Below are 24,816 nucleotides of genomic sequence, written 5' to 3'. Positions count from 1 at the left end.
TTCAGTACCGTTAGTTATTGGGAATGTCTTTATCAACTCTTAACTATATGTTCCAAGGGCAAGGGAAACTTGTCACCCTTCTACCACACAGCATCTAAAGAAGGAAACCTCAGCAAAATGCAATTATTTGCAAAAACGCCCTGCTTGGGGTAGACTATCCCAGCATCTCCTGCCACAGATATTTCCTCTTAAAGCTCCAAGCAGTGAAATCCTCCATTAGGAAATCCTCCTCGCTTATACAGAACCCTTGTGAAATGATTTGTGAAATGATGGCACAGAGCTGTGTAACCTCTTCCTCCACACACACGGCCACACTCACTCCCACATCCGGGGCATGACGGATGTGTGAAGGCACTGCACACAGCACAGAGCTGTGTGTACACCCAGGCAGCTGGACACATCCAGTTAGGGGGCATTTCCACAGAAAACACTGTCATTATCATTAGCTGGATGCTGAAAGTCTTCCCTTCTCTTCTGGTTTTGTTTTTTTTTTTTGAAGTACCTTAAGGGTTTCAGCAGTGCTGCACTGGAACTTTTGGGCTACTAATTCCAGGCCAGGTTCTCCAAGCTCTCCCACAAGCAGATTTCCAACACTATCTGCATCCAGAGCATCTGAAAAACTTCCTATAAACTGGGAGAATATCCATAATTCTTCAGGCAACTGTTATTCCTGACCTAAAGGAATAAGCTCAAGGAGCTTTTCCTGTGTAGAATAACTGTGATGCAACTCCAGAAAAATCAACAGGCTTCAGCAGGGAGAGGATTTGTATCCAGAAGTGCTTACAGATGGCTGAAGGGAAAGGATTTGTATCCAGAAGTGCTCACAGATGGCTGAAGGGAAAGGATTTGTATCCAGAAGTGCTCACAGATGGCTGAGGCTCAGCTCCAGCTTTGGATTTTCCAAGACCACACCACACGTTACAGCACCCACAGCATCCCCACTCAGATTTTTCAAAGCAAGCATTGCCCAGCCACCAATATCTCTTTGCAGCATTCATCCACCGATGTATCACCCAGATTTCCTTTTTTTAGAGCCTATTTTGCATGCATGTGCCCATTAGTAGATGCATAAGATCCAGGTCAGCTCCTTGCAGTTGCCAAACCAGCAGTGAAAGTCCTGTGACATCAGCACAGTGAATTGTCAGTAAATCAAACCTCTCTTCCTCTCCAGGACAGTGGCTCAGCTCCTGCTCTCTGCAAAACACCATCCAACTTCCCATTCTGGGCTTCGGGAAACCTGCTGCAGTGAACTTTGCCAGACTGCAGAGTAATGGACTTGCAAAATGATCCCAAAAAAACATTTTTATGAAGTTTTCCAACCTAAGCCACCAGTGAACTATCAGTTCACCAATTATATCCAAGAAGCCAAACCACAGTACAGCTACATTTGCAACATTATTTTTTATCAATAAATATTTTTGGCATTATAGAGTTAAGAAATCCCATAACTCAGGCTTCCTGAAAAACTTTTCTTAGTGATTACTCATGTAAGCAATGAATACAGTTTAAAACTAAAGGCTCTTATGATCTCATGTGTCTGGTATTTTTGTCAAAGCATACAGCAAATTCTTAAAAGCTGATCTAATATTAACAGTTTTTAGGAAAGTTTTCATGTATCGGTTTCCTCAGAAAAGCCTTTAACGTCTACAACTTTTTAAAGAACATTCTAAGTCAGGCAACATTTTGGGTGGGAATTTTTTTTTTTTTTTGGTAACATTTAACTTTAATGACTGTTACCACGTTCTTCAAAATACTTTGAAGAGTACAAAATAAATGCAGAAGATCTGAGGGAACAAGAAAACTCTTCAGCTAAAGATAATTAATCCTTTATGTAAGCAAACCCATTCACAGTTTTCCCTTGTGAGTCCATGAGAAGACAAACAAAATCAAAAAACTAAAACGAAATCAGTCCAATGCACAACACTGGCTGTATAAAACAGCGTGAGTCAAAAATAGAGCAATGGCAGCAGGAATCAGAGCTGGGATAGCCTATTCTGGGAGGCAGGAAGTCATTCAACCCATCCTCTTACCTTGGAATGCAAGAGGCAGAAACTGGAGCCTGACACTTAAAACTCTTACAACGGGAATAGATATAAAAGTGTGCAGAAAATCACCAAATTCTCCTTTTATTTGTTAAAAAAAACCCAAAAAACAACAACACCCCAATCCCCACGCAAATGCCACCAGAAAGTGCATCAGGAACACAACAAAAATCTCATTTGTTTCGTAAGAATTGCCAAAATCTGAAAAACCTCTTGGGAGTTTTATGTGAACCACTCAGCTCCATGGCAGAACCACCACTGCACACAGACCCAGTTTCTGATGTTCCACAGGACAGGGGAGACTCAAATTCCACACCCTGGCAGAGGAAATGACTCCTTCAGAGCTGAATCTGGTTTAACAGTGAAGTATCCACTCATCAAGAGGAAATTGCAGTGCTCAGGGTAATTCTGCAACTCCTCCTGCTGGGGGATGTCCTGGGAACTCCAAGCAATCCCCGCGGCAGGACTGAATGAAGAACAAGGTGGTTTTTCCCCAAGAGGTGTGTGCAGCAGGGAAAAGCAGGCTACATCACACTTCTACCAGAAAAACCAGTGCCATGCAAGCAAATGGTAAAAGAAATTCCATTCCTCCTTGGATTACAATTCTTAAAGCAAACCCGGGCAGATAATGGCCTCAAAACAAGCACCTTCCCTGGAAAAGGGCTGGCTACACCCACTGCTATTTGCTTTGATGGCAAATAGAAATGAAAACCGGGGTGAAGCTCCACTCAGCTTCAGCCCATCTCATCCCAAGGCCATGAGCACAGTGGGCCAGCCATGAGGGAAACAGAGCTGGCAGCAAATTGTTCTGCTCTTCTAGAACAGAATTGTAAAGCATAAAACTTGCTATGATTACATTTTAAAAGTTTTTAAATATGGCGTGTTCTAGAAAATCTGATCCCTCTGCGCCTGATTGTGCTGTCAATAATAATTCTTCTTTAGAAGACAGATTAATAAAAGCTTCCTGTTGGAATTTCCATTTTATTTGGCCTTAATTATTTCCAAAGACTGGTTCAGCATCATTGAGAAATGAAGAACACATCTAAATGGGAATAACCAATGATTTTCAAAATAACACATGAAGAATTATGACATCCCAAATATTTTCATCTGTCCCAACTGTCCTCAGCTCCCATTTCAGAGGGACACGAACTTTCAGCACACTCAAAAAGTAACTGAAATTCTGTAATAAACAGGGGACACTGAGGGTTACAATTTAACAACAGACAGAAAGCCAAGGAAAGCGCTGCTGCCAGAAAACAAAGTTCCCATTCCCTCTGTTCTCTCACCACATGCTCCCATCCCCTAACTCAATTTTTTGCCACTTTACTATATTAACTGGATTGGAGAATAAGTTAACTTTAAGTTTCCAAAATAAATTCAGAGTCTTAGATAGCACACTGTGCATTTTATAGCTGAAATTTGCAGTTAAGCTTTTTCCCCTGGTGAAAGGAAAATATAAATTCATTGGAAACTTCTTCAGTGTGTATGGAAAGGTTTAATTGTCTTGTTTGAGACTGTACAAATAAACAAAGGTTTGATTCATCATTCCCAATTTGACCAAAATAATAGTTCCCCAAGGTTTGATTCGCTATTCCAAATTTGACCCAAATATTTCCCGAGTGTAAATTCCTTCTAAGGATTTCAATCATAAGTAACTTGAACTTAGTCAACACAAGAAGGCAAAGCTTCAAGTCGGGGAACTATATTTTAATTACTAAATTTAGAAAAGGTTGAAAAAGTCAGGAGTATCTTATAAAACAGAGCTTATATTTATCTTCCCACCAGTTTCCAAGAAACTGCTCTTCACTAGAGATGAAGAGCATCTTCACTCCCTTAGCCTGGAGATACAGCTAAAACAAAAAAGAAAACAACAAACCATAACCTGAGAGCAATTCCTATATAGGAAAGGCAACTGAATGTCCCTGAACTGTTAAAGACCAGCACAAAGCTCAGCTTTAGGCACCACTGTCCATGGAAGCAGCCTCCCTTCCTGATCCTTCTTCTCTCAAAGGCTACAAAAGCAGTGCCAAACACAATCAGAATAATCACAATTGATCTCTGCTTAGGAGCTCCCCTACAAGGAACCTTTCAAACAGCTCAAACCGGGGCTGGGATGGAGCAGGAAGCGTCTGAGGCTCAGAGCTGCCCCATGACCACTCTCCTCTCACAGCCCATGTGACAGCAGTTGTGCTGATACCACGGTTAATTTTTAACTACACTGTCTCAGCATCAGGGCTTTGCTCTCTCAGATGTTTAAGGAGGAAACATCAAGCAACATTTAACATCAAATCTTTCATGGTCCAGCTGTAACTCCGTTCTTCAGTCTAGAAACTGTAATCAAGGAGCAAAAATATTAACAATAGTTTATCTGCAAACTGTTGGGAGATTTGAACTCAGATTAATCAGCCAACCCAGAAGTGGGATTCATTAAGAAATGTTTCCAATTCCTTCAGCATGAAAAGATAAAATCATTTCACCCCTCTGAGCTGGAAACAGCTGCTTTAACCCCTTGAACTTTTATAGAAGGTCAGCCTACAAACAGCCTCGTTTTACTTAGGTAGCAGAAAAATAAGAGATCACTAAAATGAGGAAGTTCTGACCCAGAATGCAACTCACTTCTACATCATGGAAGTTTTTAGTCGAGAGTACATTTTCAACTTTGATGAAGATTCAGAATAAAACTTCAAAGTTAGAAAGAACATTCTCAGGTAGACTGGGCACACTGCAGAACTGTTTGTGCAAAAAATCCCCAGAAACATCCATTTAAGAAAAATTTCCTTGCAGCACTTTAGTTCCCTTCAGTAAAAACCCCAAATGAGTCACCATGGATGGATTTAGAAGTGAGCAGCTCTAAGAGGAGCCTGCAGTCAGTTTAACTTCCACAAAGCAACCTAAGCTTTCTGTGCATCCCTCCCCAGGACCAAGAGTTGACTTTTCTTTTTTAAATTATGCTTAGTGACTGAAATCGGGGAACATGGAAGCTTCACTGTCAGCTGAATCAACCCTGATGCATCAAAGCAGGATAACTGGATTTTACCTCTTATGTTCTAAGCCTACCTTTTTAACGCACACTGAATGTACAGGAACACCTATTCAATTCTGAAAGACTGTTTTCCTCGTGAAAAGTATTACTAAATGCTCCGTGGAAACCTGAAGAAATTGTGGTACTTAAGACAACCAGTCTTAGCATGGAAAAACACAAATATCTCTTTATGAACGTGCCCAGATTTACACAACAGCCTGTGACTCCAACAAAGTAATGAATTTTAGTTCTGAGCCCGGGAATACATGCATTTGTCACTCAGCAAACAAAGCGGCACACAGAACATTAAATCTGTCTGGTTTGACACAGCTGTACCAGCTCTGTAGACGAGGATATGAAACACTTAAATTTATCAAAGTCAGAGAGATCAGCTGATCAAACAGGGCTTTCCACTGTGACCCCTTCCTGTTTTCTGTTTAGAACTGCAAACTTGAACTCCAGCAACCAACAAGCCTCAATTTTACTTCTTCTTTCAAGCAGCTGAAGGCAACACAAAAAAGAACTTGCATATATTCCTCATTTTTTTTCAGAAGAGCTTTAAAAAAAAAGCTTGAACTTTTTTTATGAAGGTGTTACTACATTTGAAACTAAATCTAAAAATGACAATGGCGGCATTCAAGCTCTTTGCTGTTGAAGATTTTGTTAAGGGTGAGCATTACACATCCATCCACATTTCCAGAGTTTTTCCTTTAAGAGAGTAAAAGGGCCTAACAGATCAGTTTAAGTTTATCCTGACATTACCTAATACAGGGCCAGCTGTACCCCCTCCTTTTCTCACATGTTTAGTTTTGCTTTCTGTTGGAAATGCTGTAATAATTAAAAGCCAAAACAGACCCCACTTTCTCCCCTACTAAAAATCTTGCTCTCTTCCACAAACAGCTGCAGAAATAACTCCCTCAAAAAGTGAGTTTGGTAAAGTGCTCACACACAAAGGCAGGATCACACCAAGCAGTTGATGTTTCAGTGGAACGATGTTCATGAAAAATTTGCTTATGGTTTGACTCAAACGGCATCAAAACTTTCAGATGGAAAACACAGGTAAACTCTGCCCCAGATTATCGGTGTTCAGTGGTGCAAAGTTAAGTCATATACAAATTACAAGCAACAGGAAGTCAAGTGAACATAATAAGGAAAATAAATTAGAAGCAGTCGGGTAACGCTGCCAAGCACCACTGCAGCCCAGTGACATTTAAACCTACACCAAGTGACAAGCCTAAACCAGTGACATTTTAAGCCTAAACCAGGTAGGTGACTCAAAAGCAGCATTCAACAGCAGTCATTTGAAGTTTTTAAAAAATAATTTGCACAGAAGGCAACTTGAGCATGAATTTACCTCCAGAACTGGTCCAGCTCCCAGAATGGTTCTCTCCACACCACTGGCGTACCCTTTCTGGCTCAGTGCCGTGAGGCAGTGAATTAAGAAGTTTGTGCTCTGGGTTTTCCCAGAGCCACTTTCACCTGATATAACGATGCACTGATTAACGTGTTTTTTAAGCATTGTGTGATAGGCCACATCGGCAATGGCAAAAATATGAGGCTCCAACTTCCCGAGCTGATGGTTCTCATACATCTTGACATACTTGGGGTTATAAATGGGCAGGAACTTGAAGGGGTTAATTGCAATCAGGATACTTCCTGCGTAAGTGTAGATTCTGTGCTTTAGGAAGCGGCACTTGAGATTCTCGAGGAGCGTTGCCTCCGTCAGGTTGGGCAGATTGCAAAGGTCATCGAAGTCCTCGTGGTGCCAGGGCAGAAAACCCCTCTCCACCAAGCGCCGGGCATCCGTCTCCTTGGAGAGCAGCTGCATCTGCATGTACTTGATGGTGCCGTCAGAGTTCCTTTCCTGCAGGAGGAAGTAGTACCCATCCTTCTGTGGGTGCTCGTCCTGAGCGCGCCGAGGCCAAAGCAAAACCCTGTGCACGGGAGAATCGTTTATGTCAAGCACCCATTCTTCTCCACCTGATTCTTTCACCTCCACGAGCACATAATGCTTGGAGACGTCCAAGTTTAAGATATTAATCACATCCTTGATGACATCTGATGACGTACTGTCCTTGGTTGCTGTCACTTTGCAGCAGGGAGCGCTTTCTGTTGAGAGCTGGGGGTAAATATGAAGATTATAGGCTGCCTTTGCCTGGCAAACTGCACTGTCAGCATCTTTTAAACTCATTCTGTCCCCAGATGGGCTTCAGTCTTCCACCCCTGCTTAATATGCAGTGCCCATTGTCTGGAAAAAACAAAGAAAGAAAAATTTAAAACTCAGGTGTTAAAAAGTGTGTACAACAGGTGTTATTATCTGCAGGATGAGAATAGTTATTACACAGTGCATTTGTTCTTTAATAATTTGCTATCAGTGATATTATTTCTAACAGCCTGTTTGGGATATCCTATGAGAGGAGAGCTGCCACAGCACCCAGCCTCCTCTCATTTTTCCTTCTATTCCCATGCCACCCCTTCGTCCCTGTCACAGCACACAAGAATTCATCCAGCCAAAGCAATACAAACCAGAATCAATGTCCAAACTAAAACTTCCTTGTTTCCCCAGTTAGTTTTAGTCCAGATGCTTTCCTTGACCTGGTCCACATAAACATTTATCCACCCTCCCACAGAAACTCTTCCTTTAAGCTGCACCAGCTGCTTGAGGAAGAAACAGGGTTTGGTCACTTCTTAATTCAGCAGTGACAGTTTAGAGCAGCCATGAGCTATGGAAGAAGAATCAGCGCAACCAGACACAAGGAAGAAAATGGTTCTGACACTGAGACCAACTTTCCCCCCCTTATTTTCCCTAAGTTCTTTCCATGAGAGGTACAAGACAGGTACAGCACCTACCCCACTGATCTTACAGGAAGCAGAGCCCCCAGCTGCCTGCAGCAGACACCAACACACCTGGGATCCCTCTAACACACCACAGGGATTTCTTCAGCACAGTCATTTACACAGCCAGGAGACTGCTCATTCCACTTGAGTGAACCACATCCTTGCTACACAGGGTTTGAGCATGACTTTTATCTTCCATCTTAGGCAACAAAGTCAAGTCTTATTGCAATTACTGCTCAGCAGTAAACAAGATCCTAAATAACCCACTTCATTCACAAGCCTTTATACCCCTCACATCAACTCCTTCCTCACTGGGTCAGGAACCTCATTCACACATCTCCAAAATCAGTCATTGCAATTGCTTTTTCCTCCCTTCAGCCTTGGGGCAGGCCAGAAACTCCAGCCTACCAACAACCTCGGAAGCAAACCTCTTCCTCACTGCCAAGTTAAAAGTCTCTAGACCCCGTTGCCATCTGTGCCTTCCCCGGTGATTTTCCTCTCATGTGCAGTTTGGTGCTCCAAGGTCACCAGGACTAACTTTGCCCACGTTGCTTTAGCTCCACAGTTCCTTGGCTTATCAAGGGGTACTAAAAGGAGAAGGATAATAAAGTACCCCTTTGTTTCAGCAGTCTGGAAAGCTTCATACTGAGAATAGCAAGCAGTTCAATTTTTGTTTCAAGAACAAAGTGTTCTAATTATACACTGACATGCCAAATACATTAAAAAAAAAAAAAAAAAAAAGAAAGAAAAAAGAGGAAAGAGGCAGAGAAATGCCAAAGAAGTTACTTTTTGCCACTAAACAACTGCACAGGAACTTGCACAAGGCCACAGAGAGTAATCACTTCAAATTAAAATCAGTAAGAGTTGGAGGCTTTTAGCTGCCACTTCCAGTGCAAGTAATGAATCACTTCACAAAACATATGACATCGCTGTGGCTCATGAACAGCCTCCGAGGAGGGAGCTGTGCTCTCAGGGACTCTGCAGAGAGCTTACAGCAGACACTGCCACACAAGCTGGGTCATTTGTAGTGGCTACTCATCTAAAGGAAGGCTGAATAAGCCACAGATGGCAAGACAAACCACAGCACATCTCTGATCAAACTGTATGATCCACCCAAGAATGTTTTTCCCCATTAAATGCCATTCTCCATTCATTAAGGAGGGCTGGCTCCAAAAACCTGGCCATTCAAAAGGCTGGAGCAGTGAGCACCAAGTGCCCTCTCCATTTCCTGTAATTATCACTGACCAGGAAAGAAGTCTGAAGCACCGTTGAAGTAATTAAGCAAGTGTTAAGCATTCTTAATATATAAAAGCTCAAACCTTGGCACAAAGTAGAATGTACAACAGACTGCTGCTCGTAGGGAAGATCTATCTGAGCACTGACAGAAAAATAAAACAACAGTGACCATTTTCCTCTCCAGCTACAGAGCCAGTTCAAGGGACACAGCCTTTTGCAGACTTCCTTTTTTCACCCCCAGCAATTAGTTTCAGACACACAGTCTGCTGAGTTAGAGGAAGTCCCCTCAGTAAGCATTTTGGCCAAAACAGCTCCCTAAAAAACGTTGCACCAGCTTTTGGCCAACACAGAAGAGCTGAACCTCAGCACTGACCTGAGACTTTACTAACACACATTTCCTAACCTTGTCTCATGTCAGCCACCAAAATTTGAGACATTGCTCAAGATCCCAGCTCACACTTTCCAAAGGGAAAATCAGAGTGCAGCTGCTGCGTCTGTACAAGTGACAAATCCAAGGCCATTAGAGCCAGTAGGGTCTGCTCACACATGTACAACTGAAAAATTCAATGTTTCCATCTGAGAATGTCCAGATATTGCAAAGGTTTGAGGAAAACCTGCTGGTACCCTACTACTTGTGATTTTCTTAGAAAGGATATCAAATTTATTAATTGATTTTATTTTGCTCTGAAAGAGACTGACCTCTAAACAATTTTTCAAGCCACAAATTAGAACATAAAAGTAAAAGAACATTCACTGGACAGATTATAAATTGGTTACCTAATGAGTCCCAGTATTCAACTAAGGACAGGTATCTTCAAGCAATTGGAGGATGAGTTCCTAGTGAAGATGGATTCCTGCCATCCAAGTAAACATTTTCATGATGGTTCTAAAAGAAAGAAAAGAGTTACTGATAAAGAACATATCATAGAGAGATTGAAAAGGCAGCAAGTGAGCAAGAGGTTAAATCAATTATATAGTTCAGTAATACAGGAACAAGAAAACAACTGCTAGACAAATTTCAGCTGAGTTTACAGATATATAAAACTTCAACTTTATCCAAGAACCAATCTATATCAGAGGGATGGAAGAGGGGCTATTCTGAAATAGGTTTGTATAGCAAAGAATTATTTCAACACAGTATTCTACCACAGTACCACAGGCATGACAGTGAATGCAATCTCCAGATAAACATATGTTAATATTTTGTTAGGCATTACTCAGAAGATACAGGACCAATACAGCATCTAGAATAAATTCATATTTCAATTAAGGAGCTAAGTGCAGCAACAACAAGAACAAACCCAAATCTGTTAGAAAATACCCTCCTTACAGGCAAACTCTGCAAGTTTTGTCTGCGAGGAGCACACAGAGGACACTGTTATCAGTGGCAGTCCTTGCACAGGACCTGCACTTGGGTGCAATCACCAGGCTGGAGGACAAAGCCACAGCACAAGGCACAGGCTGGAATTCAGCTAAACAAACTCAGGCAAACATAAGATATAAACATCACCAGAAGGTTAAACTGCACTGCAAAAACTTAACTGACACCAATGAGGCCCGGCTGCCAAACTTCTTTAGAAAATCAGCCAGTCCCCAGTAAGCAAGTTGCCTTATAATTAGAAGAGTTAATTAGGTACCACCAACTTGTTTATGTCAAGAGCAGGCTGAAGAGATGATTGCAATGATTCCTTCTCATTTTACGATCGCCAATTATTTAGACAATTCTTAAGCAATTGAAATATTTATTCAGTGGGATTTGGCTCATCAAGGAAGCACAAGCCTGAATTCAGATGCAGAGAATACTGGGAGTAAAAGGAGAAATACAAGAAAGAAGGTAATACTGAAACCATACAGGTCAGCATGCAAACCCTGCAGGCCAACCACCACTGCTGGGTTCTGCCTGGAGATGGAAATGCTGCAGTTACCTCAAGTTCTTTCAATACCCTTTCTTAAAAGAAATCCCTTTTCAATATATGGAAGAGGAAAAAAAAAACAAACCTGTAACTTTACTTTTTGCTCAGACAATTTTAGTAACAAAACCAGAAAATTCCAATTCTAGACGGTAATTTTGACGGTATTTTATAAGGGTTTTCTAGACTCCATTAAGCCAATTAATTTTTTAACAGGCACTAAAGCTAACAGTGTCCACTTGGTAACAGAGTAGAACTCCAGCAGAGAGTTTTGCCCCAATCAGTGCAGGCTATCTCTTTAGTTTAAATAAGGCCATAATTTGAAGTCACATATTTAGTCAATGAATCATGGTGAAGCTAAAAAGGGAAGGCTACCATTACAGCAAAATTGTTGAGGATGAACTGTATAATCCAGTTCTTCGTATTTTCACGTGTATTTCCACTGCTGCTTTCCTCAAACGGAAAGATTCCAGCCTCTCCCACTGCCCACCAAGCAATTCCCAACACAAAGGTGGAAATGTACCACAGGTACTTGACCTCTGATATTCTTAAACACCAGAACTGCCAGTGACCATCCAAAAGAGACCAATCTGTCTGGTCAAATAGAAAACATTTAGCAACTTCAAAAATATTCAGCTATTACTGACCTTGATTTCTAAAGGAAGGATTTTCCAGCAAATCAGGAGACACCTTAAAGTCTCCACAATTAACTGTGCAATTAACAGGTAAGGTAAAGATCCTTTTCCTACCTCATGACATAAGGACAGGTGCTATTAATTGAGCATAATTGATTTTAATTTTTTTTTCAGTATTCCAGGCATTTGCAGATTACCTGAAAATTCGCTTCAGGTTCTAGTCACACTTCAATGTTTTCCTTGATTATAAAAATATTCAGCTGGGCTAAACAACTTTAGATCCTTGGTTTTCTTTAACTAAAAGCTCTTGGATTTTCTGCTCCAAAAGGAGGAGTTCTGAATGGACCACACAAAAATTACAACACATTTGTTACTACTCTTTGCAATCAACCCTGCAGGGAAGTTACTGCCCCAGAGTGCCTGACAAAGGAGAAGCTGGGCTGCAATGTAGTGTAACAGGAAAAAGTCAAAGAAATCACTTTTGCTACAGGCAGTTCCTTCTCAGTTACCTGCTCCTGGGACCCTGATGCAGCCTCCACTTCCTCTGAATGACTCAAAAGCACAATCTCACCTCAAAACACAGATACCTTATCAGGCTTTACAGTGATGTTACATGTTACTACCTTATAAAAAGCGTGATGTCAGAGTTACAGATGCACATAGGAGTGGTTCAGAAAATGTGGCCCAGTTGAGGAATCAAGGCAAAGCAACTGAAAAGGTCACAGGTAAAAAATGCGAGCCAAAAGAACCTTGGGGGCCATTCTAGCACCTTTTGTCATTTTCTTGGTTTTTTTTCCTTAACAGCACTAGAGCTGTCAAACAAAGGAAATAAAAGTTTTACTGCTCTAATGTTGCATTTACAGTGATGAGAAAAATTTTAAAGAAACTTTAGGCCGAACTTTTGTGTGAACAGAATGTACACATGTCAAAAATAGCTTTAAAGACACTTTTATTGTTTAATATCAATGGTCTTTATAGAAAGGGCAGATTTTTCTGGAATCTGCATTGAGTTTCATTTGGTAATCAGAGACACACAACACAATAAAGCCTTGATAAAAACAACTCCACAAGCCACGCTTAAGTCACTTGATACACCAAGAAAACACAATATTCTACAAAAAAAAACCTTTGAATTTTCATTTTGTGAAATAAAGACGTTCCTAGTCCTTCCTTTTAGAAAAATAAACCCTTATCAGCATCTCAGGCTTTACTTCTCCTTGATACTAGCACAAACAGGCCTTGTTTCTTAGAAAAGTGATAAACACCTTCAGCCTTCAAATTCACAAAAACACTGAGCCAAAAACATTTTGTTGAATCAGAATCTTTCACTCTTTCCCTTGACTGTCGAAATAGCCCATACTGTTGCATCTTTTTAGAAATTCTTCCTTTCTAAATGCCTCGGCTATGCAAATCCTGCCCTTTGACCTCCTAGCTGAGGAAAGGCCATATTTAGCCTCAGTGTGCATGTGAGTCAAACATGTTATTCACGCACAGGATTATTCAAGAGGTCTAATGTTTGAATCACTATGGGTCAGAAAACTGTCTGCAGAGTATTCCTTTCTAGGTGAAGCTCGTTTAAATCTTTCATCAGCTGCATTTACTCTTCCTAAATTATTGAGTTCCAGGGGCGTTTTGGGTTCCACAGAAAAGCCCAGGCCTGGGAGCACTCCCCTTGGGAATGGACAGTTTGTGCAGGCAGCTGTCACTGCAGGAGCTGTAACATTCAACTTGTGAAAAAGCTTTTTGTTGAGACAAACGTTCAAGCACAGTAACAAGACAAAACAAAAACACAAAGCCCCAAACTGTACAGTTCTACAAAACAGTTTGCATAACTGCAGTAACTCCCGAGTTTTATGTGAATAATTAAGGATTAAAGATTGAGGAAGTGGCCTTGGATGCATCACCCTGAAAAGCATAATGTTACTGGACTTCAGATGTAGGGCAGGCAGAAAACCTCACAGCAGTGCAAACACACACACACACACAAAAAAAAAAAAAACCAAAAAAACCCAAGATTAGAACTCTTTTCTAAAAAAAGCCAAAAAAGGAATCTTGAAGATAATATGAATACACGTTACAAGCTCCCCAAGCTGCTTCCCCTACATTAAACGGATTTTTTTCCTGACAAGATTCTGAATTAAAAGACACCCAGAGCTTACTAAAACTTGCTGGGTGTGACCCTGACATCCTAAACCGGAATGCAAGGTTACCCCACGCTGTTACTTTAGGGCAAGTTCTTCAGCCACGGATTCCAGCTAACAAGCCTGAAATCAAAGAGCTCCTAATTACCCATGACAAACTTATTTGCAAACAGCTTGGTAGACGCACCGATACCGATCCACCTCTAGGAGCACCGTGGGAGGATGCTGATGACATCTTTGAAAAGCTAATTGCATCTGCCAGGAGCTTGAGATCATCTCCAGCCCTTTGCTCCACTGCCACCCATTTCCAGAAGGTGAAATCAAAGAATGCTGAGCTCATTTGCATCCAAAGTGCTTCTCGCTTTTCAAAAACACGAATTGCAAATAAAGCTGGGCAAGAATTTTGCCAAAAATACTTACAGAGTAACAGAAAACAAAGCCAAAATTATACTGGGAATTCATCTTCCACCAGGATCACACGTACCTGTATCAGAGCTATGTCCAGAATTGTCATGAGTCAGGACAGTAGTCTGATACTTTTAGTCTAGAAACATGTAACAAAGGATGTTCCTAGCTTGCAAAAGTTTTACTTCCCAGAGATTGCAAAACCAAGCTTGCCAAAAAGACAGAGCACTATCGACATCCACACAGCAAGAGGCACAATTCAACAGGGCAGTGACAGTCATCACGATAAAGCACGACCGCAGCACAGCAGCAGCACCAACAGTCAAGAGCTGCCCAAAAATAACACAAAGAAACAAAAGAACACTGAGAGTTTCAACGAATTTTTTTAAAGATCATGAGATATTTGTCTGAAAGATCACAGGCTGTTCATACCGAGAGTCAGATACATCACACGAAAAAGCAGAACACTGTGTGGCTGAAACATCGCAAGCAGGAGACGGAAAAAAGCAGGAGCTGGAAGTAACACCGTGCCCTGCTCAGGCTCTGCCCGAGAGACGGGAGGAACAGCCGGGCGTCAGACACTTCCCTTCCCCTGGGCACCTCCAGCTCCTCGGGCACAGCTGACACAAAGTCAGCCAGCAGCACCGCATCTGCCCCGGAGCCGGGCACAGCCCCTGGCCCCGAGCACACCCGAGCTCCTGAGGGCGTCCCGGGGAACCGCTCCGGCCCCGAGCTCCTGAGAGCGGCAGCGGAGCCCGGCGGCTGCCCCGGCCCGGGACTGACCCCCAGACCCTCCCCAGAGCTGAACCCCAGACACCCCCTCAGAACTGCTCCGGCCGCCCCACAGCGCTCGGTGCGAAACCCGGTCCCTGCGAGGCAGCGCCAGCACAGCGCTGGGTAGCCCGTAGCGAAGGAGCAGGAGGCAGGGGGAGCGGGAGGGATGCGGAGCAGGGGGAAGAGGAGCGCGGGGCCCGTTACCTGCGCCGGTGTCGAAGCGCGGCCGCCCGGCCCCGGCCCCGCCGCCGCCACAGGCCCCGCGCGCGCCACTTCCGGGTGGGGGGGGGCCGGGGCGCGCCCATTCAGCGCTGCCCTCGCCTCGCGCATGCGCCGGCCCGCCGCACGGCCGGGGCGGGGGGCGCGCGGCGGCGCCACGGGCTGTGGGGAACGGGGGGGAAGCGGCGAGCGCTGCTCGGGGGGACGCGTGTTCGAGCCCCGAGCCCGCTTCGAGCTCCCGCCGCGGCTCCTGGCGCGGCTGGGCGGCGGCAGCCAGGTGCTGTCTATCTGTCTGGCTGAGGCAGCGGGGGTGGATTCTTGTCAAAACCAAAGAACGCCGCTGTCCTGCTGGTCCGGGGGCGTCCCCAACCACCGCTGCGGGTGGCTGGTGCTCGGTCTGTCAGAGTTCACTCTGGTTTTAAGAATCATAGAATTGTTCGGGCTGGAAGAGACCTCTGGAGATCACTCCGTCAAGGCAGGGTCAACTGGAGCAGGTGACACAGGGAAGTGTCCAGGTGTGTTTGGGATATCTCCAGAGAGGAAGACTCCACACCTTCCCTGGACACCTGTTCCAGTGCTCCTACCCTCAGCGTAAAGAAGTTCTTCCTCATGTTGAGGTGTTTGTCTTGTGTTTTAGTTTGTGCCCATTACTCCTTGTCCTGTCACTGGGCACCACCTAGCAGTGGCATCATCCTCTGGACACCCCTTGGAGATATTTATATAGGATTGATGGAATCCTCTCTCAGCCCTCTCTTCTCTGGACTAAGCAGGCCCAGCTCCCACAGGCTCTCCTCATCACAGAGATGCTCCAGACTCCTCATCATCTTCGTGGCCTCCACTGGATTCTCTCCAGTAGCTCCTTGTCTTTCTTGTACTGAGACGCCCAGAACAGACTTCACCAGCTGAAGCTACCTCCCACCAGAGGCCTGAGGCAAGGAGCACCTTTAGGGCCAGCCGTGCTGCAGGCGCTTCATTTAAAAGAGACTGAAGCCTCCTTCAGTGCTTTATTTAAAAGCAGCGCAGGCCTCGGGGCTCGTTTTATTCCTCCGCGCCGCCAGGGGAGCGCTGCCAGGCGGCACTTCTCCCTCTCGGCACGCGCTTGCGCGGTGATTCAAACTCGATGGCGGCCGGGGCGGCTCGGGACTGAGGGGAAGCGACCCCCGCCCGCCTCTCGCCCGCCCGCCGCTGCCTCGGCACGATGTCCTCGAAGGGCAGCGGCACGGCGGCGGGCGGACAAACGCCTACAGTTAAGCGGAAAGGTAGCGCGGGGTGAGGGCGGACCCGCTCTGGCTGAGGCGAGAGCCCGGCCCGGCCGAGGGGGAAACCCAGCCTGAGGCGGGAAGCGCCGCCCTGGGCCCGGCTTAGCTCTCTTTGCCCCTCTTTCAGGAGGAAGAATCGTGCAGTCTCGCTACCTGCAGTTCGATAAGAAAGACAGCAAGAAGGTGCCGAGAGTGCCGAGCTCAGGCGTCTCTCAGCGAGTGACAGAAAAGGTGTGCGGGGAGGCTTGGACGTGTATCAGAGAGACCTGGGGGAAAACCGACTCTGCTGGGGTTACGAGGGAATTGTGGTGTGTCGCTAGGTGGGAGCTTGGCTGATAGACTCGGGTGACTTGTAAAGCACCGAGGTGCCCTGGGATTTAGTTGTTTATTGTCAACATTTAAGTTGAAAGCAAGATATTGCTGTTTATGTTCTGTCTTAGCTGGTTTTTTTTATTTTCAGGATGCTTCGTCAAGGTCCTCTTCATCGAATACTTCTCTGCCGTCTTCTAGAACTAAAGCAAGATCAGTTCTCTCTGAGAAGCACAAAATTTGTGCTGGTAGGTTTTACCGGTGTTTAAAAACCATTCTTTTGTATTTCCAGCCGATGAAACTTGTAACAACTCTAAGATACTGATATTTTGTATTACTTGCATCACTGGCAGTTTTTATTTTTGTGCAAAGGAAATTAAGAAACTTGATGTGGGACTAAGACAAATCAAGTCCTGGCTCTGGAATTGAGTGCTTGGGTCTTTCCTGCCTTCTGCACAAGGTTTTGAGCAGTTCTTTTCCTGTGCCCTCACCTTTACTCTGCTTTTTTTATTTCATCTTTCTGTTAAACCAAATGTCAGTAACTGAAAAACTGCAAAACTGTCCATTTTTATTTCTTTTGTTATTACCAATGATTCCTGTCTGATATTACTGACAGTCCTTGTTTGTCTCCACAGATATCTAGTTATTGAGACAAATATTTCCCTGGTTTTCTGTGAATTGGCACCTCAAAGGTGTTGAAACCCTGGAGGCTGAAAATTTCAGGCTTTCTGTGCTGAGGGGCATTGACCCTCAGGCAGGCACTGCATTTGACTTGAGGCCGTCAAGTCAATTTTCCAAAATTGAGTGATGGCACTGGGGCTGTGGGCAGTAGTTTGAATGGTGTTGTGTGATCGCACAGGGTGAAAATCTTAGGGTTTAGGGGTTTAGCATATAGTAGTATATGTGAAGCAATATGGAAGATATAGGGAGTTGTCTAAGTCTTTCTTCTTCACCACCTTCTTCTTGGTTTCAGGTGTTTTTTCTAATTGGGTAAAAAAGGTCTGCATTGCAGGCCTTGGGTGGTCATTATTGGGTCAAAAGTATAAATAATACAGGTGTCATCTCGTTATTGGGTAATTAGTGCTTAAAGAACCTTGGAAGGAGTCAGAGGCATCCATTTTACCTCCCTTTTCTATCTTGCTAGTTAGAGCTCATGACTTGTGAGGCTGTAATATAGGTACGAATTAATAAACACCGAATCCGAACACGAGAACTGCGACTCGTGTATTAATCCCGGTTCTAACACGAAGAAGAAGATAAGTCTCACTTTATGAAGTTGCTAGAGAGTGGGCTTTAGGATAATAATTTTCCATTTCGGCCACAATTGCAGTTGGTAACTTTCTTGGAAGGTTCAAAAAAAAAAAAAAAAAAAAACCAAGTTCCAAAGTCTTTTAGAAAACAAGTGCTCATTAGACATTCCTGGGAGGAGAGAGTGTTTCTGATAAGCTCAAGAGGAGCCTTGTCCAGGTGCAGCTCATCAAGGCCAAATCCTAAGGAGCATTTCTCAGCTGATAGTGGGGTGTGAGGGGAGGGATTCAACCAGATCAGCTTCCCTGAGCCTCTACAGCTTGGAACTGTGAACTTGTGCTGAACCTAATGCTTCTAGTTCTAATTCTTTTAGGCTGATAACAGCTTCTTTCTACAGGTGTTGACCACAGCTCATTAAATCAAAGTGGTTTTGAGAAGAGTGACTTGCAGTCCACTTTATTAGATGAAGGAAAAATGAAGCTACCAGACCTTGATATTTCTGCTATTAATGGTAAATTTCCATTTGTACACAATTCATGGGGTTTTTTTATTATTATTTTTAACGTATGTGCTGAGACTTGGGGATAAGGAATCGTATTCTTGTATATTCACAAAAGGATTTTAGGCAGAGGTACTAAGACCTTTGGAGTTTAAATTAACCTCTTGATTTGTAGTGTCTTTTGGGTGCTCTGTTTTTATTTAAAGTCAAGAATTAAAGAATAAAGTACACTTGAATCTTTGTTCCTGTAAGAGGAGGGTGTCAGCCCTTCTGAAAGTGGATCACATTTGTCACTTAAAACTAAATGCTCCCCTGACCCGTATCTGCTCATGAGTATATCAGAGCCAGAAACTGAGCACAGAGGGTTTTTTACTGGTGCACACATAATTTGGAAATTATCTCCCCCTTTAAAGAACCTGGTGGTCTATTGATCCTCCCTATAGACCTCGACAGGAAATCACACTAACTTTGTTGTTGTGATCCAGATAAAAGTGACCCCAAGAAGAGTTCTGATTCAGAATCTGCTTCGAAAGGAGATTCAAAGACAACAAAAACAAGCAAAGTCGCTGATGGGGTGAGTCTCGCTGCTTACATTGGTACGGATATTTTGAAATGAAGATTTTCTGTGTATCTTTAATCTGAGTTCCAGCTGAGGTCCTGGGAGGATCTAAAGTCTCCTTGCAGAAGTCAGTTCTACTGCTGACAGTATTTGAAGTGTTGGTCTGATATCTGGACACTGACCAGAGATTTCCTTCCATTTCTTGTGGTAAAGAGTCTGTTCCAGTTATTGCATCTCCTCAGGTGGATTCTTCTTGCATTCCTGCCCATTCTCATTAATTATATCACATTAAGAATTTCCTGGCACTTTTGTTCTGAGGACTAACACTGATTCAGTCTAATATAAAGTGCTGTATTTGGGGATTTCATTCCGTGTAGCACTGGAACTTCAAATTCTCTACCAGAATTATGAAAATCTGCTGAAAATATTATAAAAGGTGGTGGAACAAAGGGATGTATTTAATTAACATGGGTGTTTAAAAAACAAACTTTTCTCATTGAGCTGCCTGTTGGCTTTGATGATTACAGGCATGAATTGGACTGTTGGTAATTAATTTGACCACAGAAAAAACAATTGTTTAAATACTAAACTTGATGTAGAATATTCTTTTTTGAAGGAAACTGAGTCTCATAATCTGATGGAAGAGCTGGAATCTGAGACACTTCTTTTAACTTTCCTAAGAATTAAGGTGAGAGCTGGTCAAGTATTTGGTGTTTCAGATAGAACCTGATGTAGAAGAAATGTTTAATTTCTCAAATGCTTCCTGACCTGTTAAAGTTAGACCTTTGTGACTGTATATTTATAATTTATAAAACCGTAAGACTTGCCGTGAAAACTCTTCGAGTGGGTTCAGTGCCAGTTTATTAAGCTAGTGCTGGTTCTTAGGAATTGGGGGGATGCAGAGGTTTGGGGAGAGCTGTGAGTCTGTCTGGAGTTGAAGGCTGTGGCAGTGACTTTGTTTCCTCAGTGCTCTGTGTGTGTATTTTCCTTTACAAAAAGGAATGAGGGTGGGAGGTCTTGAGAGGGCTTTTAACCCTGATTTGCTGTTTTTACTGTGTGAGGTCTCCTGGTCATTAATTGAAACACTTTGGTCTGGCCTGAGGCTTGCATTTCTTTATTCAGCACATGTTAATTGCTCAGATGTAGCATTGCTTTAATTGTGAATATTTTTGGGATGTAATAGACAGAAAAGAAGGTCGCCAAGTTGGAGGAAAAAGCAGAAGAGAACTTGCTAAGGTTGTGTGAAGAAAAGCAGAGACAACAGAGGCAGCTCTGGGAGCTGAAACGTGAAATTCTGCTCAAGGAGAGAGAGGAGAAGCTCAATGAAACATTAGACAAACAGGTAAGTTTTAATTAATCCTTCTCTGATAGTTCCACAAATTCATTTATGAAGTAGTCCTTTGTCCAGGGGAGATTTCTCTGCTTCTGTGGCTTGCAGGGGTACAATTTTATGCATCTTAAAGAAAACAAATATCTCCTTCCTGTTGTACAGCACCTGAGCAGGTGCCTTTGTCACTGTTGTGCCCCTGATGCACAGGCAGGAAGGAGAGGCTGGAGCTCCTGGGCAAGAGCAGAGCTTGCAGTGGCTGCTGGGGCAGGGTGTGGGTGATGCACAGGAGGTGAAAGTACCCAAAACCACGTGAACATCCTGCACTTAGGCAACTCCAGTTATGGTTAGAGCTGAGATGCCACTCCTTAGAGACAAGTGAACATCTTCTGTCGTTTATTTGTCTTGTTCGTATGTGTTAGCCACAAGTAGTTCTGGGCTAATTGTAAGAAGACAGGTTTCTAATGAATAATTAATGCTTGACTGATGAATTTTCAAAACTGCGTCTCTTTGCTTTTTAACAAATACACATTGCAAAAATTGAACAAGGCCTTTGAAGAACACACTTGTTAATTACAGTCAGAGGAGCTCATACAAAACCCTTTGCTGGCTATGTTGCCAGTATCTCTGAGCTACACAAACAAGGGAACTGGTACTGAGGACATAGAGGAAAATATAATAAACAGTTTGATGGGATTATTGTACCACAGACTGCTTGAATTCCTCTGTCAATAAGCATTTCAGAGTGGTATTTGGTTTTATCGTAAAGTGTTTTTTTACAGTGAGCCAGGTGTGTAATTCCAGAAGATGTGCTTTTGGAGAAGTGTTGTTCAGTGTGTGTCTCTTTCAGATAGAAGTGCTGGCTCCCCTCGTTGCTGCCTGTGAACAGTTTAAAGAACAGTACAAAAACTTTGCAGCTTCCCTGGATGCTACGAGACACGAATTACCCATAAAGAACATTCACATAGAAGGAGATAAGCAAGCCTACCTTGGTATGAAAATCTGATTTATCCAATTTGCTTTCAGTTATAGTGGGTTTATGCTAAAAAAGCTGCTCACGTTGTTACTGCTGTGTCTCTATGGCCACGGGAGGAATTTTGTGTGCTTTTAGAGCTGTGTGGACACTGGGCTGCAGCAATAATCACATGTTGTGCTGTGTGTAATTCTTATCTTTGTTTAACCACCTAACTACACAATTTTTTATCTTGCAGCAGAGAAGAAATTAACTTTTTAAGTTAGCTCAGTCTTCATATAGACCTTCTTTAGCAGGTTTCTATATATTTTAACTATATTCATGGCATTCCTCCCCCTTTCTTTTTCCTACTGTGTAAACAAGTTGTAGGAATGCTGTGATCTTTCATATTTCTGTGTCTGAGAGACAGAGTCATCTGGGCAGACTTGCTCATGTTTCTGGCAGAACTGGAGCTTAAATATTGTGTGTTGTCTTGAATCAGAATATTTAATAAATTAGTACATGCATTTTGTATTGAAGTCTGGACAAAAAGTTACGTTTTTAAACCGCTGGTCTGCAAAAAACCAAAATTCTTAAATAATTTACAGTAATCTTGCACTTTAAGACAAATGCAAAATATTTATTGAAGAACTTAGAATTCTTGTAAGAAGAGTAGAAAGGAATAGGTTCATTTTTTTTGTTTGTGAATGTTGAAGGAAATGTCTGAATAAATTTCACAGAGGGGGTATATGCCAACAGCAATACATCAAAATGGCCAAGGAATTTCGGGTGTCTAAAACTTGTTTTTTCTCTTACATTTCTCCTAAAAATCTTTGACATACTCCAAATGAGAGCTTGATGAGCAATTTCAACAGCCTGTTGCTGGTGCTAGTCACAGCAATGAAAAATAATTTGGCTTTCACAGTTTCATGGTGTTTTTGTGGAAGCTGAACAATATCTTTTTTTGTCATCTAGTTCACCTGCCTGGGTTACTCCAGCTGTTACTATCTTGTATTAACTGGTGCTTCTCTCATTTTTAATAATACCTTTAACTTCTCATCTTCCAGATGAACTAGAAAAGCAATTAACAATAACACAGAAGCTTCTGACAGAAGTTACGCCAAACCACTCAGGGGATAGTGCAAAAGCACTTGGTGCACTGAAAGAGCTTAAAGAAGTGTCTCAACAACTGAGTGAAGGGCTTCAAAGGTAATCTCAACAATTGGGTGGAAAGACTTATTGACTAAATATTCAGAGGAAAATCTGTAGCCCTTGCCCAGAATATATCCAGAACTCAGACTGGAGGAGGGTTAACTGAGGGTTTGGTAGCACGAAGTGTAATTCTCTTTGTAGCAGTCACCTGCATTTCTCTCCCTGCCCTGCCTGCAGTCACACTAGGATGTCTGGGGTTGGGTCTGTGCCCCAGGTGAACCACATCAGTGCCATTCTCTGACACTTCAGCTGAGAATTTCACTGAGCAAGAATAGACTTGGTAAGTTTAGGTATGTAGGAGTGGAGAAACCCAGGAGACAGAAAAGTGGGCTGCAAAGTGTTTTAAATAACAGCCCTGCGAATGTGTCATCCTTGAGAAGGCACAAGGAGCACAGAGAAGGGGTTTCTCCTTAACTGTTGTGACAACAAATACAAGGCATCACTGGGAGGACGAGGAAGATATAAAGCATGACTAATGTCCTTCCTTTCCTTCATTGCCCCAGAAGAGATTAGTGTTAAAATCTTTGAGTGGCTTAATGGTCTATTAATCTCCATCTCTCCTCCCAGTTCTTGCTTTGAAGAAGAAAATTCACATTTTACATTGGTTTTCTTCTGGTGGGGCCAAAGTAGGAGAAAGATGCAGATGTCCAGGCATGTGGTCTTTGGGCTAAAGCAGAGTTGTCCTTCAGAGTCACTGATTTAGCTTCATGTGTTTCCAGGAGCTTCACAGATGTGAAGAACCTGTCGTTTGAAGTCAGTAAAGAAGTTTCTCTGCATAACCAATACTTGTGTGAAGAGAATCACGGAGTAGATGTTGTGAAACACTGGTATTTCAACTGAGTTTCTGCATTGTTTTGCTGCTGGGTAGGTACTAACCCAAAGCCAGCAGATGTGTTTTCCTTTTACTTCTTGTGTGGACATGCAACTTGCCCAGTTTTTCAGTGGAGCCAGCAGCAGGGGTGCTCACTGATACAGGAATTGGAGAGTTGTTCTGCAGGCTGTCCCACAGGGAGTCATCGCCGCTCGAGGATTTAATGGGGATTTCTGTGACAGGTTTTCTGTCCCTTTCTGCCTTGACAGCACTGAAAGGTAAATGATAAAAAAATGCTGTTCCTGGCAAATCTGATCTGTGTGGTCATCTACGGCCTGAGCAGTGGTTGCTCACTGAACTTCTGCAGGACCTCTGATTTGCCCATATTTCTGGATGTGCTTGGTGGGTACAAAGCACTTGCTTGGAAAGAGCGTGGTCACTTCTAACAAGTGAGAAGTTTTGGTAACTGGTTGCCTGATTGCCTTGTAAATAAATTATTGAAATCGCAAATGCTTTTGTATAAACCTGACTCCTCTTTAAGGATATTCTTTTTAATAATAAAGACTATTTTCCATTGCTCTATGAGTAGCCTTCAGGTTTGAGTATCTTCACTGATCTCCTACAGCAGCTTTTGTTTCCATCTGGCCTTACTTAGGGCTAAGACTGCACAGTCCAGTGCTGGACTTGTACACACCAAGTGTCCCAGTGGTCAGCCATGAGCACCCCAAGTGCTGGGGCCAAAGCACTGGGAATGAGAAAAGGAGCCACAAACCTGATTTCTGAGTGCATGTGCTGTGCTGGGAACATACGAGCCACATCTGGTGTGTTTCTCCAACATCCTTTCCTTTTCTTACTTGGAATGCATTTTTCTCTGGATGGCATGCTCTAACCTATATTTTTTAACTGTGGAACCTCATTCTGTGATTTTTTTTTCACATTTCCAGCTTCAGCTGTGTCTGTAAGGCTTTTTGGCCTGCTCCTAAGATACCTGGAGTATTATCCTTGCACTCCTTCAGGTGTTGTTCAGGCTTTCTTCCTGGCATTACTAAAGGTCTAAAGTAGATTCTTGTCTCCTTTTACTAAAAATCAGGAGTAAATTAAATAACTGAATCAGTAGATGTGCCACACCCATAAAACAAACTGTTCAGACCCTCCTTGCATACAGTGTCAGTGTCATTTCTTTAGCAGCAGCTCCTCTGTGAACCGGTGTTATTTCAGGATAGCCATCTGTTATTTCTTTTTCCTCACGTGATCTGCACCTGGTCGTTCACCTGTGTGGCTGCAATCCAGCACATCAGCAGTAGGTGCTGGATCAAGCCCTGGGGCAGGAGTGAGCTGCATCCATGAATTTGGCCACTGGATGGGGAACTTTGCCCAGCAAAGGCAGCTTGGCTGTGAGTGTGTGGGCTGGTTGG

At 43.1% G+C, this 24,816-nt stretch overlaps 2 protein-coding genes across 15 annotated transcripts in view; one reads left to right on the top strand and one right to left on the bottom strand.

Moving 5' to 3' along the window:
* MYO9B (myosin IXB) overlaps nucleotides 1–15,269 on the bottom strand; it is a 42,184-nt gene extending 26,915 nt beyond the window's left edge. For 10 of the 14 annotated variants that reach the window (XM_040086576.1, XM_040086588.1, XM_040086580.1 and 7 more), the window contains exons 1-3: nucleotides 15,211–15,269; nucleotides 9,919–10,027; nucleotides 6,422–7,315 (exon numbers count right to left, since the gene is read on the bottom strand). In XM_040086576.1, coding sequence (XP_039942510.1) covers nucleotides 6,422–7,258 — 837 coding nt within the window. In that variant the 5' untranslated portion in view covers nucleotides 7,259–7,315; nucleotides 9,919–10,027; nucleotides 15,211–15,269. Of the gene's footprint in view, nucleotides 1–6,421; nucleotides 7,316–9,918; nucleotides 10,028–10,471; nucleotides 10,514–11,698; nucleotides 11,739–14,664; nucleotides 14,686–15,210 lie in introns of those variants that run through there. The other 4 variants (XM_040086577.2, XM_040086578.2, XM_040086586.2 and 1 more) reach the window with 4 other exon arrangements.
* Nucleotides 15,270–16,252: 983 nt separating this feature from the next.
* Nucleotides 16,253–23,986, top strand: HAUS8 (HAUS augmin like complex subunit 8). Its single transcript, XM_040086740.2, has 10 exons — nucleotides 16,253–16,484; nucleotides 16,612–16,715; nucleotides 16,945–17,041; nucleotides 18,439–18,552; nucleotides 19,026–19,114; nucleotides 19,716–19,787; nucleotides 20,283–20,441; nucleotides 21,277–21,418; nucleotides 22,446–22,587; nucleotides 23,310–23,986. Exons 1-10 carry the CDS (start codon nucleotides 16,424–16,426, stop codon nucleotides 23,428–23,430), a joined length of 1,101 nt encoding a protein of 366 aa, XP_039942674.1. The 5' UTR covers nucleotides 16,253–16,423; the 3' UTR covers nucleotides 23,431–23,986.
* Nucleotides 23,987–24,816: the final 830 nt, after the last annotated feature.

This window comes from Hirundo rustica, chromosome 26 (assembly GCF_015227805.2).
Source record: "Hirundo rustica isolate bHirRus1 chromosome 26, bHirRus1.pri.v3, whole genome shotgun sequence".
Taxonomy (NCBI): Eukaryota; Metazoa; Chordata; class Aves; order Passeriformes; family Hirundinidae; genus Hirundo; species Hirundo rustica.
Note: the sequence above shows the minus strand (reverse complement) of the source record. Positions and strands in the feature narration are given on the sequence as shown.